The sequence below is a fragment of the Rhipicephalus microplus genome, chromosome 7 (assembly GCF_043290135.1).
Source record: "Rhipicephalus microplus isolate Deutch F79 chromosome 7, USDA_Rmic, whole genome shotgun sequence".
Classification (NCBI taxonomy): Eukaryota; Metazoa; Arthropoda; class Arachnida; order Ixodida; family Ixodidae; genus Rhipicephalus; species Rhipicephalus microplus.
Genome location: NC_134706.1, coordinates 112,316,381 through 112,331,042, shown reverse-complemented (window position 1 = coordinate 112,331,042; position 14,662 = coordinate 112,316,381). Strand labels below are relative to the sequence as shown.

Genomic DNA, 14,662 nt, shown 5'->3' with positions numbered 1-14,662 from the left:
TGACCCGCTCTTGTAGCTTTGCAGCCCTGTATACTTGGGGCAACAGAAAATTGAATGCTGAGAACTGAAAGCAGTTACTCGATCTATTTCATCTTTTATGCCTCATTCCCTTTGCTAACACTAGAAGTGTAGTTTATTTTTTTACCAATTTATCTTTTGCAATAGCGAGTGCTTTATTTGGTACTGGTATTTGGTACAGCAGATCGAAAAAAGTCGTTAGGAAGTAAATGTTGAAAGCGTATGTCCCCCACTTGCAATCCCCACATATGTCCCCCATATGGTAATCGAGAATATTCATAGTTTAGAGCATTTTTTTGTAACTAAAACATGGTGATGGTGCTTCCGAATCAGCATAAGCTAGCCGAACAGTGCACCACCGACAGTCTGCAGACTATTTATTCTTTGTTTTTTTTTATTTATTTGGTACAACAAAAAATGTATACATTGAAAAATATATATACACAACTAAAAAAGGCCCGCTCTACTGCAGGTCAGGTTGCGTTGGGGGCACAGTGACAGTGGTGCTGTCAAGGCCCTGGCTGCTGTGGCTGGGCAGGAAGCCAGCTGCCGCGAGCAGCCGATAATCTGCACTCTGAGAGTGGGGATCATCGGGCTGCTCCTCAGCAAATGCTTCTCTGAAGCGCCGCTTACTGCCCCCACAGCGATCACCAGACCCTGGCAGCCACCTCTTAATAAAGTTGAGGGCCTCCGCCTGGTCGCACCCTGCTTTTTGGCAGATGACATCTGCATACAAGAACAGAAATACCATAGTACACATGAAGCACTGCAGTACAGAGAATACACAAGGGTACACACACATAAAACAATGAACAAGTCTAACCTGTCACTAATCTACAGAGCCTCAGGTTCACAAAGGCCCTTTTCCCTTTTCTGCCATGAAGGCTGTACAGCACTTGCACATCATGTGCCAATACAGCCTTCATGGCATTCACACCAATTTCTCGGAGGCCACGTCCCCCAATCTGCAGGAGGTGCTTGCGCTGTAAAAAAATGCAAGCATAGATGGGGTAAATGCAACAGCACATCGAAATGTTTTCATGATAAAAATCTGCAAGAAGAGGACACTAAAAACAACCACTTGAATTTTTGGGCATCACAACATTTCATTGTTTTTTTACGCTAACTTCAACTCACTTGACCTAAAATGGTTTCCACATCAGCCCTCTCACACTCAGTGTGAGAACCTTTCAGAGTCCTTCTCTGAATGCAGTTTCGCTGTTATGAAATCAAATACAACACTGTTATAACCCTTAATAAATATTGATTCTAGCTATGAAATAGTATAATTACTTTGTACAGTGCTCAAATTCCAATACACGTTTCTTCGAGGTTACAATGTCTTTGCCAGAATGTTGACCAGGAGTAGCTTCTACAGGTGAAAAACGATAAAATATGTGGAATTCAAAAAGAAGCTTGGACATGTTTTTAATCAATGCATTGTAAGCAGAGCACAACAAGATAAATGAACATGATCAAGGCGTACTAAGAGGCAACCTTAGAGCGACCAAATCTTGGTCATAGATGAAACTGATAGAAAAATAAAGGTCGCACTAGATAGTCGCACCATTTGCTGTTTATATTTTTCTGTGATAGCCAACAAAGAGGCATGTCACTATAGAAATCTCATCACAATAAACAAAGGTGCATTTTTCTTCACACTGCGAAATTGGGTGCATGTTAGATTTTTAAAAAAGTAAGAAATCGGCTAACACAAGGCAGGGTGAACTGTAGCTCGAAGTAGAGAGAGCCGCAGCGGACACAAAATAGGGTGATACATGAACAAAATTACTGAATGTCTGTTTTAAGCAGGCTATTGCTAGTCACTGCCCATCAAACACACGATGCCGCCTACATCGTCTGCTAGCTTAGGACAGTTCACTCGGACTTCACAGACTATAGTAAATACAGTCGAATCTCATTAATTCCAACACACTTAATTCGAACTGACGCTGTGGTCCTATCAAAGCTATACCGCGCTCCGAAAATGCTCTCAGCACCCCGCCCAATCCTGCGGTGGCACTTCAGACACCTCATCGCTGTGCTTGAAGAAGAAAATGAAGAAAAGGAAAGAAAAGACTGCGGGGGAATGTTTGCCAAATGCCAATCTGCGACATTCCTGTGCCCCGCTTCGGCTTTTTCCGTCCCTGCCACGCAGAGACCCTTCTCCTCTTAACACTGCGCATGAAGAGAAAGAGGGGAAAAAAAGCTGTCGCAGAGAGTTGGCTCTCTCATGCCGATCTGCAACGCGCCGGTGTCACGCTTCCCTGTTTTTCGTTCCTGCTATGTAGAGACTCTTCTCCTTTCAACACCGCGCATGAAGAGAGAGAAAAAAAAAAGCTGCCGCGGAGTGTTTCTCTCTCGAATGCCGATCTACTTTTCTCCAGGTGGAGACGCTCCTCCATTCTCATCATGTGCTGGCCACGCTCCGGCTGCAGCGCAGATGGTAACAGTGGAAACACAGTTGTCTTCGAAGAGTGTCAGCACTGGACATTGCCGCGCGCAACTTCTTTTGCCAGGAGAATACTGAAGCCGAAGTACAAATGCTTTGCAAACTGCACGCAAAACTTGTTGACTCGTTGCAAGGCCAACGTGTACAGACATGTATTGACTACTTTAATTAATGACGGATGTCCTGTAATTTGTGAATAAAACTTCTCCATGCACATGCATCACTGCATGGTGAGCCCTCCGCTCGTTTACCGTATTTACTCTATTCTACCGCGCCCCCGATTGTAACGCGCGCCCGGTTTCCACGACAAAAAAAAAAAAAAAAAACTAAGACATCGGTTGCAACGCGCACCCTTTTTTCTCGTTGGCCCGCTTGATCACACCACTCGCGAAAACGACTCTTTTTGAGAGCATCTTCCGTTTAAATATGAAGTACGGGGGAAGCTTATGCCTATCTGACGTGCAACAGAGCATTGCTGTCACTCTAGTTTTACCGTGGCCCGATGTCAGTACACAAACTTGCTTCGCCCCCTTCTCTTAGACGGTTGTGGTGCCAGGCATGTAGAAGTAAAGAGGCGTGTGATCGGCATTCCCGATTTGCCCAAGCAGGTAGCCGTTGTTGTGCCGCAAGTTTAGGAGGAACCTCTGAAGACTCTGAAGCTTTTCTTCGTACTCCTCCGGCAACTTCCGGCATATGCCCGTTCGCCTTCGGAGGGAAAAGCCTTTTCTCTTCATAAAGTTCGTTAGCCAGCACCTGCTCGCTTTAAAATGGCTCTGCATTAGCCCTTTTTCTAAGGCTAACTGCATAGCCTGCACTTGGAGCAGTTCTGTCGTCACGGGCCGCTGTGCCGCTCACTGCTTAATCACATACTCGCCGAGCAGCTCTTCAATTTGTGGAAACCGACCCTGCTGTGGTCCACTGAAGCCTTTGCGTGAATCTTTGCTGTCGACAATATTCTGCTTTTGTTTCCGCCAGTCCCGCATGCACGTTTCGGGAACTCCGAATGACCGCGATGCGGCCCGATTTCTGTTCGTTTCGGCACACGCGACGACTTTTCTTTTAGAAGCAGCATTGTGGTGCACTCGTCGAGTTTTTGGAGTCGGCCCTACCATGCCGTCGATGCTAATGTACTACAAGATGACGAACTCCTCAGCACACGTATGAAGTGCTGCGCTTGGGAAACACATAGGCAGAAATGACCGACGCGCCATGCCGACGCACATAGGGGGCGTCCATTTTGTAAGTGGCGATGGCAATAGAACGACCATATCCTTTTTTTTTTCGTACTCGATTCTAACGCACTTGCGATTTATGAACTCTCTTAACCGGAAAAAAGGTGCGTGTTAGATTCAAGTAATTACGGTAACTTTCATTAATTTGAACAAATTTTCTGGCCTCTTTGAGTACAAATTATTCATATTCGACTGTAGTACAGTGGCTCATGAGATAACCTGACTAGTTTGTTTCCCGAAACACAGTATCTTAAAGCAGTACTAAATTTCTGCATGTTACATAGGGCATATTAAAAATCAAGAAATATACACCAAAGCCGCAGCCACAGCTTTACTCTGCACAGCTGCCTCTGCTGCCTCCACTTCTCCAATTGTACCAGCAGGCAGCCGGGGAAGGTCAGAGGGGCGCTGTGCTGGCTGGGCGTGCTGAGGCACAGACAAGAGCCGTACCTTGTGCTTCAGCTGTCGCACCTCCTGCAGAACCTCTCTTTGTTGCTGCCGGATGCCAAGTTGGAACCGGATCCGTAGCAATAGAGCTGAAACATACAAGAGTACATACCATATTTACTCGCACAATTTGCATCCTCACATAATTTGCTCACCAGTATAATTAGCCAGCCTGCTTTACTACAAGAAACTTTTTGCTCGCATACTTTGCCCTCCCCAACCAGCCTGAGCCACCTTGCCAGCACACACACAGACACATTTGACTTCATGATGCTCTGGTCAGGCACATCTCTTGTCGAGCAGGCGAGTGCAGTCTCACACAATGGACTGATTGCAAGGTCCCTTCTTCCATGAACTTTTATGCTTTCCCTAGAATATCGAACTTGAAAACTGAAACCCGTTTATGTGTAGTCCGAAATGCCTAAAGGTTTGCCTCCTATCTTCCCACCTCTTCCACGGCAAGAATGTATTCCCGAGACACAGCACAGATGTTGAACGCGTGCAAGGACCTGTCACATCAACTAGATGAGGCAGGTTTTCGCACTCATTTTTTTTTTTTTTCGGTTTTGCCATCTGGCCATTGCGTTTTTACCGTTCCTTGTGATAGGCTACAATAATTATATACGAGGCAGATTGCTGTTATAAAGCTTACCGAAGAAAACTGAAACCGTGCTACCGCTAAGCACATCAGCGTGGAGTTCTTCGACATGCAATATTCAGTATGGGAGCCAGCAGAAGAGTGCGTTGAATAAGACTTAGCATAGAAGCTTGGGTGTGTTGGTTAGATATCGGAGGGAACACAACGCAATAGAAGACTGTGACAAGGAATGGACACACACACACATGAAGGGCGACACACACAGCACTGTGTTGGCATCGCGCTTCCTTGTCTGCATCTTACTTTACGTTGGGTTCCCGACAATTATTGGAGAGTACTTATGTTCTCTGGTATAACCCTGTCATGGGAACTGGTTTTTGTGAGCACTGTTCGGAAGAACTTCAAGAAAATGGGGGCATTTGAACAGGCTTAGCAAACAAATGACAATCCGCTTTGAGACAGCTGTGACAGCGCCTGCAACATATATTCCCAGTTGAGCTTTTAGGCCAGCGATTCCTACTAGCTTCGCACATGACCGGATTAACAAAAAAGTACACATAATACGCGAGTATATACCGGTAGCATTTGACTCTGTAGCTTTGATGAACCAGGCAGATACACAAATTTATCCAAAACTCCATTGATTCTGTTGCAAAATTATTCAACAAACAAATTGCGATGTTATCCATGTTACTATACGATTGTGGCACTTTACCATTGCAGCTTTCCAGGAGGCACACATAGTGCAGCGTTAGTTCACCACTCGCAGTTAATTGTATGCAGTAGGTTGCTCACAGCAACTGACTGCATGCAATGGTGAACATCTTGCATGCTTGCACCGCTGTTTCAGCATGCTGGCTGCTTCCCATACGGCTATCAATTGATGTTCACAAAATTGGGAAGATGAAGAAAGACTACAGAGTGCTCTCTGGCCACCCTATACACCAAACCTCAAGCCAACAAACAAACAAAAGAAACAGAAGTATGCAAATGAATATTATTCCTAATGCATCTGGAATGGAGTGTAGTTTTCACCAATTCTGTGTGTTAAGTCAATATGGAGTGAGTTAACTCCATAAAGTAGCTTTTCTCATAACAGTGTTCACTCTATTGTAACACAAGGAGTGACTTCTTATCATCTAGAAGGAAAAATAGAATCTTCAGTATTTGATAGAAATGTGAGGCTCTACCTTAAAACAACAATATTCTGGAAAAAGAACTCATTACATTCGAAAAAAAAAAAGGTAGCACAGTTGATCCCCTTTACAAGAGACACTGATGTAACAGACAAACGGGGATAAGAGGCACCAGTGTGCAGGCTGACATTTGGCCCATCATGCATCAGGCACTCCGTAGATGCGCCTGTGCAGCCGGGAGCCCTGCAGTCAAGCATGCTGAGCAAGACTGTTGACCACTGTACAATGACACATTGCCACAAAATTTCAAAACTTCATTTCACAGACTTCTGCAAAAGCTTCTTACACTCTTGCATAATTTTTGCACAAGCTTCTCTCATTCTTGCGTGATTTTCGTCAGAACATATAAGTGTTGGAAGTTGTATGTCCTAAAAAACTTGCACAATACAAATAGCATACATTAAAGTCTATCACTTAATACGTGCATAGTGTAACAGTGAAAGGAAACTCACGCATGGTTTGCTCCGAGCCTTCCCCGTGCGGTGCCTCCTTGAGCCTTGGAGAGCACTGTACAGCTAGAGCAAAGTAGCATCAATCCAGTGTTAATGGCAGGTTAACAAGACAACAAAACTAACCCCCATATTCATAAACGCTACCCGACTGGACTTTCACCCTTCACTTGACAGAGTTGAGCACTGTGCCGCTCCTCGTTTGAAAGCGACGCTGCACTACTCAAGAATCACAGCAGATTATTGCTGACATGCAGCAATTTTCTCTGCTTAGAGACGGCGCTCCCATCAGCCATCTCAAGTGAAGGTGAAGCGTTGAGTGGAGGGACGTTCTAGAATATGGGGGTAAGATTGATTGCAAGAACACTACAATAGACACACTTAATTTTTACACTTCATCTATATTGTACAGCTACACACATTCTGCATCCTTATAATGCAACATATACATACAGGCTTATAAAGTAAACACTGTAGGCTGCTCAAATAACACCTACACAAAAAAATTACCCAAAAGTGGCCATGCGCAAAGTACTTTTATTTGAAACTCACAAAATTTTTGCGGTGATGGAGAATAAATAAGACAGGTTACGCTTAAAGGCACATGAGACCTTCGCAGCTTTCATAAAGTACAAAAAACAATATGGTATGTGTGTGTGTATGTATGCATGAAGCTTCAGCCTTTACATACGGTTTCTTGAAAGAATCGACTATGAATTTTATGGCACCTGTGTCCTTCAGTGCAATTGAAAGCCTGCTGATCAGTGTGTGCAATTGTGGAATAGTTACATGGAAAATGGGGTGAAACACCTAAAATCAAAATTTTCTAGCTAGGAAATATGCCGCTGTGTATACACAACACATGCTGCAAACAGTGGGAGGTGACCACAAGAATGATTTGAGTGTAAGCGGCAGTATTCCGCATTCATGCACCCCGCGATTTTCAACTGTTGCCCAAAAGCAGCACCACTTCAGCGTGCTACTTTTTTTTTTTACATCATAAACAGCACGGAATACAGCGAGGATGAAAACAACTTATGCAATTAAATTTTGAGCACTATTTATGGTGCGCATGATTGATTGATTGATATGTGGGGTTTAACGTCCCAAAACCACTATATGATTATGATAGACGCCGTAGTGGAGGGCTCCGGAAATTTAGACCACCTGGGGTTCTTTAACGTGCACCTAAATCTGAGCACACGGGCCTACAACATTCCCGCCTCCATCGGAAATGCTGCCGCCGCAGCCGGGATTCGAACCCGCGCCCTGCGGGTCAGCAGCCGAGTACCTTAGCCACTAGACCACTGCTGCGGGGATGGTGCGCATGAAAAAAAAAAAAAAAAGGTCTTTGTACAACGACGAATTCATAATTTGCCTTCACGGACCTTCTGTTAGGCTGCACCACATACAGATTTTTTGTGCCTTTCAAAAGAGATTTGAAAAAAAAAAATAATAACCGTGTTTACTCTTGTCATGAGCGCACTCACTAAGTCACCCTCATTTCAGTCGCCAAAATTTTGAATTTTTTTTTCTTCCACATATTAAACACACACCTTACGTTCATCCGCTGAAGTCCCACGGGCTCCCCCCCCCCCTTGCCGCCTTCGCTCGCTGCCACGTGCCATTTTATTTTTGTTTCTATTTGTTCACGGAACGTCCCCTGTCTTTTTTAATTATCTCTTGTAACATATGTGGCATTATCTTGTTCCCGAGATGCCACAGGTGCTCTGCTATGTAGATGCACCATTAAACTAGTATTTTTGATCAACTGTGCATTTCTGATGTTTACCTTGCAAGTACGTAAAACTGGCATGCTTCTTGATCTACGATACACATGTGGCTTGTCTCACTTTTAAGGAAAAGTTAGCATACAATGGTGTAAATGCTTAGAATTTGAAATATTGAGGCAGCAGCACACCGGAGATGATCATATGGTAAAGAAACAAGTGCTGCCTTATTACTGGCAAGTTGTCACTTATATGTACAAATAAATTTTGCGAGCTAAAAAAAGTACAAAAGCACAGCGAGGCTATGATGTGGTTCAACCTGTGGATTCGCTTCATTTATCACGCTATATGATGAAGCTTCCTTTGGTAAAACTGCTCAGATAAGAAAAAAAGTTTGCTGTCCAATACAGCAACTATACAAAGTGTGCACGTGCATCTCGCAGCACCTTTTCGTCACTTCCGAAATGTGCCACCAACATGCCCGGGCACCAACCGAATCTATCGCCTACAACTGCCATGTTGTCTCCTCGTGCTTGCACCCGTTTAGTTTTGCCTCACGATGCAAGTTTGAGAAATTATGAGCTGCTAGTGAGGCAAGTTGATTTAGTAGTCCACGCAGAGGGAGCAGAGCTTAGGGTGTTTCTTTGCTGAAAGTTATAACCTGAAATTGAGAACGCACATTCCGATTTTCCTAAATGTACCAGCGTATTTAGCTGGTGCAGATTAACAAAAGCTACTTGAAGAAACTTTGCAATAATTGCATCTTCAGGTGCAACTTCATTACGGGTAAGTGCCATAGCCAAGTATTTACCTGCAAACAGATATAGCTTACCAAGATACTGTACATACAAGCTTGTCCGCAGTTAAAATCCTGATGGCGAGGAAGGCGGTTAAAATCGTGATGGCGATCGTGGAGATTTGGTATTGCATTGAAACAAACTATAAAGAATGGGAAACAATATTAGTTCACTTTGAAGTATAGCCGATCGGTTCAAGTTGGGCGTCAGGATTTTTTTTAATCAGTCAATTAATTCTATACACGGTCTCTATCATGTTCAGTGACTCCACTGTACATTAGCGTACAACAAAAGCAAAATACAAAGTGAAAAGTGTGTTGAAGCATACGCGAAAAATAAAGTAATGACTGGCATTACCCCGGCACACACCACGCAAAGTCGCTATCTGCCTTGTATAATATTTTCCTCAACTATTTCCACAAATTGCAATCAAAGAGGCTCAAGCTCAACATCAGCACTGTTTAAAACACTTGGGGGGGGGGGGGGGCATTGCTACTTTGGTGGCATAGGCCGTGACAATATATTCATAATATTATATCTCTTGTAAACTTGCCTAGCTCTGCACGACTAGTTTTCGATGGGAGCAGCTGCGCTTCGCACATCCACTCTTAAAATTGCGGCTCGAGAGATTTTGAGCTTTCACTTGTTTTTGGGCCAGGCAATTTGTAGTGAAAGCAAGATAATAGGCCCTCATAGGTTGTGGCGGGCAGCCGGTGTACGCCGTGGCTGGTATATGTGTCGCACATCTTGATTATCTGGTCTTGTATCGAGTGAACGAGCGAGGCCTTCCTAATCCAATGAGCTCGTTAAAGTAAGACAACAAAAAACCACAATGCTTCCACATCGTTCACAGCAACAGATGACGAGCCCCCAACAAACCGCACTGCAGCACGTAAACTGCCGTAGGTACCCAGGGAGTTACCCGGGCACGGCGGGAGAGGGCGACAACGGCAGAAGTGACATCACAGGAACACTATGTATAAAGGGGACATTTAAAGACTTTTTTCACATTTTTAAACTTCGTGCACTGTTCTGTCACAATTTATAGCTCAGAATAGTTGTATTTTGAAAAGGGCACTAATTCATAAGCCCAATGGTTCAAGGATGGGTGCATTTAGGGCGCCCATTCTACGTTTTACTTATGCCCTTCAAGAACTTGCTTACAGGGCCAAAGTCCTGTTTCAGAAAGAACACGCTAGTGCGTGGCCAGCAGTCCGTCAAGCATTAGTGCTGGTGAGATTTGGAAATGCAGCGCATGAGCATCCTCATCTGCTACTTCTCTGCTCATGCTCTCGGGGCTTACTTGCGAGGCACGGTCCTTCGCACTTTTCATTTTCACACTGTAAATCAACTGATACCAACTCTACCTTCCATTATTTAATAAACCAATATTTCATGGTCACGAGGACGAGCTTAAAATGTTTGCTACATCAGACCTGAACAGCATTTTGAGTCATCGAAACTTGCTAGTTGCAGCGAGCATTATGCGAAAAATATGATGTGCTTTACGGTGACAACTTGCAAAACACAGGAAATCCCTGAAGCAGGAGGCACTGGGCTAGATAAATTGCGCAGCTAAAATACGGATGCGCTTTCCAATGCTGTCATGCGTACAGGCGGAGAAATGGCAGACAAAACTGGGCGCACCCCTATTCTATGCGCATGCGTCCCATTCACAAGCCTCGCTGCCAGTTAGCACCACATGGCTCACTGTCCATGAGCTCGCTTGTTTCCTGTAACAGTGGACCATACGGTACACCTATTTAAAAACGAGGATAGAATGATGTATATAATGCAGCATCTGATGAAGCCATGACGATGTGTTGCTGATGAAATCAGGAACTCTAGTTAGTACCGTTATTGTTAACCAGCCGACCGACTAGCAAAAAGATTTGCGACTGAAATGATGGCATCTATACCTGCCCTTAAAGGGACACTGAACAAAGTTTTTGCCGCCGAGATTTTCAGCCAAAGCAAAAGATTGGGCCATGAAATTCATAGACAATAATAATTTCAAGCAGAAACTACGAAAACATACTGAATTTAATGAGCCTTTTACAAAATGCCGCGTCTAGCTCTTAGACACGGCGTTTTCTAAAAGGTCGCGACATTTATTTTTCAACCAATACTTTTTTGCAGACTAGTTGGTTCATACTTGAAAAATTGAATTGCTGCACAAACTTGAAGAAAAAAACAAGAGAGACAGGAAAGAGTGAAGACTGCACTCTTTCCTGTCTCTCTTGTTTTTTTCTTCAAGTTTGTGCAGCAATTCAATTTATTTTTCAAGTTTTTTTTTTTTTTGTTATTCAAGACAAATCTACGGTGCATTGTTCACAGAAAACAAAATTGCCTCGGTAAGATTTCTTTGCGAGCAGCTTACTAATTTTAAGGCAGGCGCGTTGATTCGTGAACTGAAGGATGCGAGTGATCGAGCTTGCCTGCTAGTGGCTAGGCGACAAAGGCTTTACCTCATGTCCTGGTGTAGCTAAGTCACGCAAATGGAGCAGAAAATGTGCATTATCATTTGTTTCACCTAAATATCACACGTATGTGACTTATTGCCGGTGACAGGTGATCAGGATGAAGTCGACAAGTTGCAAATCTGAACAAGAATTCACTCGAATGAAAAACCAACCTATACTCACGTGCACGGTGAAGTCGAACACGTCGTCCGTCAATGTTGTCGCTGATGCCCGAAGGAAAAGAGAAGAGGACAAGCGACGGGGTCGTCTCTTTCTATAAAGTCGGCAGAACTGCCAGAACGGCCAACACAAAAGGCATCGGGTTGACATTCCTCCATCTGGGCATCAGTCGCTCCACCCGGGCATGCAGCTGCTACTGGTTCTACTACTATCCTCTTCCCCGTGCCTCTTCCCGACATTGCAGTGTTGCTGCCATACTCACGAACCTTTTTAAATTAAAGCACGCAATCATGTATTATCGTGCGCCATACTAAACTTAAAAACAGTGCGCCGGTACATGAGATCACGAAGCGCGGTCCACGCCATCACAAGAGCAATTAGAGAAATGAAACAAAGAAAACAAAAATGTATAAAATATTTTGTCTCAATACGATCCGCAATCCAGTTTGCTGCAGCGGCTTTTGGCTCTGTATGAACGGCCAAGCCAGTGCCAAGCCAAGCTTGCGTCCCTGATCAGCTGTCTCTTTGTTTCCATCGAGAATTCAACAGTGAACTGGCAATTTGTTTAGATGATATTGCTGAAGGGCTTGAAATTGAATATTTCTCTACGTACTACTGCTGTACATTTCCTCTCTGTTTCCTGATCACAGTAATGAGATTGAGGAGGTTACAATTTAGAAAACAGCAAGTGCAGCTCAAGCATTGCTAGTATCGCTGTTTCGGTAATGAAATGTTACAAAGATTTTGCCCCGCGACCTGCTTGCCGTGTTCGAGCACCCAGTAGAAATTTACGGTGCCGCATTTGAAAGAGTTGAATAAAATTGCAATATTACGAAAGAAAGGCTCTGAAGCAACATCGCATTTTATCAGGCCTACACCTCCCACACCTAGACGAGTAAAACTCGTCGATATTATGTTGCAAAGCTGTGTATAATATTTAAAACACATTCTTTAGCCCACGATGAATTGTTCTCTCGTGTGGCTTCTCCATTTGGTACTGTCATGTTAACTTACAAAGGCAACTTTCCATATTTAGTCTCTTTAGATGTTGCAAAAGCTTGACACGTGGTGTGTATGCCATACTCCTCGTAACCTGGGTCCGCCTCTTTAAACAGCGTCGCATTTTATTGTTCGCAATTGTGTTTGTTTTATACTGTAAGCGAGCTGTGTGATTTCATCAATATTCACGAGTGTTCCCTGACTATACAAACACGTGCGTCTTATTTGGCGCGGTGCACGTTTGTATGTAGCAAAAAATGTCATTTCGTCAGCGTGTGTCTGCATACACTTGCATGCCCTGCAGTACGTGTACATAATTAATGCAGTAAGGACTGCAATGCATAGCCTTGCATGGGACATCTATTCCATGCACCCTCAGAGAAATGTTGTTTGTTATGAGCCTACTGTTTATCATTACATTTTTTTTTCGTTAAAGTTTCATCTCCATATAAAGCAGCTGTATACAGGCACGAGCTTCAGCAGCTTCCTCGTTGTTCCATTTTAAATAAAAACACCAAGCCTACCCGAATCAATGATCTGTTTGCTATCATTACTGTTATGTGTTCTACGATGTACACAAGGACAGTAGTATACAAAAAATAGGGAGGGAATTGAATGCCCTGCCTGCATGGCTGCGCCGTTTCACAAGATCAGGCGCTGCGTTGTGAAGCTTCCTACCGGCCTGCAGAAATTCAAGGGAGCGTACAATAGCGTGGTTCAAGAGGACTTGTGGGGAATACTAGACACACTGGGTGTAAAAGATGGAGTCACTAATCGTTTAAAGGAAATCTATAAAACTAACGAGGTAGTTAAAAAGTGGGAAAAACAGGTATCCAAGCCCACAGTGGTGAAACGTGGACTTAGGCAGGCGTGCCCACTGTCACCCTTCTTATTCATGATGTACCTACAAGGATTAGAGGCCAAATTAGAGGCAAGGGGACTTAGCTTCAACCTCTCTTTAGTCAAACAAAAAAAACTCATTGATCAGGCACTACCAGCATTAATCTACGCAGATGATATAGTGCTAATGGCCGACAACAAGGAAGATTTGCAGAGATTGATGGACATCTGCGGTAATGAGGGTGATAGGTTAGATTTTAGATTCAGTTAGGAAAAATCAGTAGTCATGATTTTTAATGATAACAAAGGTAGTGTGCTTAGAATACAGGAAGTCACGCTAGAGATAACAGATAAATACAAATAACTGGGCGTATGGATAAGCAATGGGACCGAGTACCTGAGGGAACACGAAATATGCGTGACGACTAAAGGTAACAGGAATGCAGCAGTGATGAAAAATAGGGCACTGTGGAATTACAATAGGTATAATGTTGTGAGAGGAATATGGGAAGGGGTCATGGTTCCTGGGCTGACGTTCGGCAACGCGGTCTTGTGCATGAGGTCAGAAGTTCAAGCAAGATTAGAAATTAGGCAATGTGAAATATGTAGGCTTGCTTTAGGAGCTCACCGGAATACACCAAACCAGGGAGTACAAGGTGATATGGGATGGACATCATTTGATGGCAAGGAAGCTAGCAGCAAGATAAAATTTGAGAAGCGATTGAGAGAAATGGAGGAGGAGCGTTGGGCTATGAAGGTTTTCAGCTACTTGTACATGAAGAATGTCAATACAAAATGGAGGAAGCGAACCAGGAAATTGACTGGTAAATACTTAGAAAACAGCAGGTGGCCAAACCAGAAAGAACTATCGGTTAAAAAGGAACTGCAGGAAACGGAGACGGACATGTGGAGAATTGGCATGATTAAGAAGTCCGCACTAGAGATCTATCGAACTTTTAAGCAGGAAATTGCCAAAGAAAGAATCTATGATAATACTCAGGGTAGTTCTCTACTGTTTGAGGCCAGGACGGGAGTATTGCGAACCAAGACATATCGGGCCAAATATGAAGAGGTAGACACAATATGCAGTGCGTGCGAAGAGAAAGAAAAAACTGCCGAACACTTGACAATGCTCTGTAAAGGGCTTCACCTTATAGTTCAAGATGATGGTGCAGAGTTTTTCAAAGCACTGGTGTTTAGGGACAGGGAGGGCAAAATAGACTTTAAGCGGGTAGACTTAACTAGAAGGAGGTTATCTGATT

At 43.8% G+C, this 14,662-nt stretch overlaps 1 protein-coding gene across 2 annotated transcripts; it reads right to left on the bottom strand.

Moving 5' to 3' along the window:
- Positions 1 to 394: 394 nt before the first annotated feature.
- LOC142767595 (uncharacterized) lies at positions 395 to 12,055 on the bottom strand. 2 transcript variants are annotated; one of them, XM_075869575.1, is made up of 5 exons: positions 11,565 to 12,055; positions 6,396 to 6,450; positions 4,153 to 4,238; positions 842 to 1,001; positions 395 to 744 (listed from the first exon to the last, which is right to left on the bottom strand). In XM_075869575.1, the coding sequence occupies exons 1-5, from the start codon at positions 11,709 to 11,711 to the stop codon at positions 482 to 484; spliced, it is 711 nt and encodes a 236-aa protein (XP_075725690.1). In that variant the 5' UTR covers positions 11,712 to 12,055; the 3' UTR covers positions 395 to 481. The 2 variants fall into 2 exon arrangements, with proteins under 2 accessions (XP_075725690.1, XP_075725691.1); XM_075869576.1 differs by having other exon boundaries at positions 6,396 to 6,458; positions 11,565 to 11,704.
- Between the last annotated feature and the right edge of the window lie 2,607 nt (positions 12,056 to 14,662).

What these genes read in the sequence shown, in the direction of transcription:
- LOC142767595 (XM_075869575.1), bottom strand. Translation starts at nt 11,711, where the DNA reads ATGTCAACCCGATGCCTTTTGTGTTGGCCGTTCTGGCAGTTCTGCCGA. An exon ending in AGGCTCGGAGCAAACCATGC is followed by an intron (nt 4,239 to 6,395) that starts GTGAGTTTCCTT and finishes TGTATGTTTCAG; the next exon opens with CTCTATTGCTACGGATCCGG. An exon ending in TGCGACAGCTGAAGCACAAG is followed by an intron (nt 1,002 to 4,152) that starts GTACGGCTCTTG and finishes ATTTTTTTACAG; the next exon opens with CGCAAGCACCTCCTGCAGAT.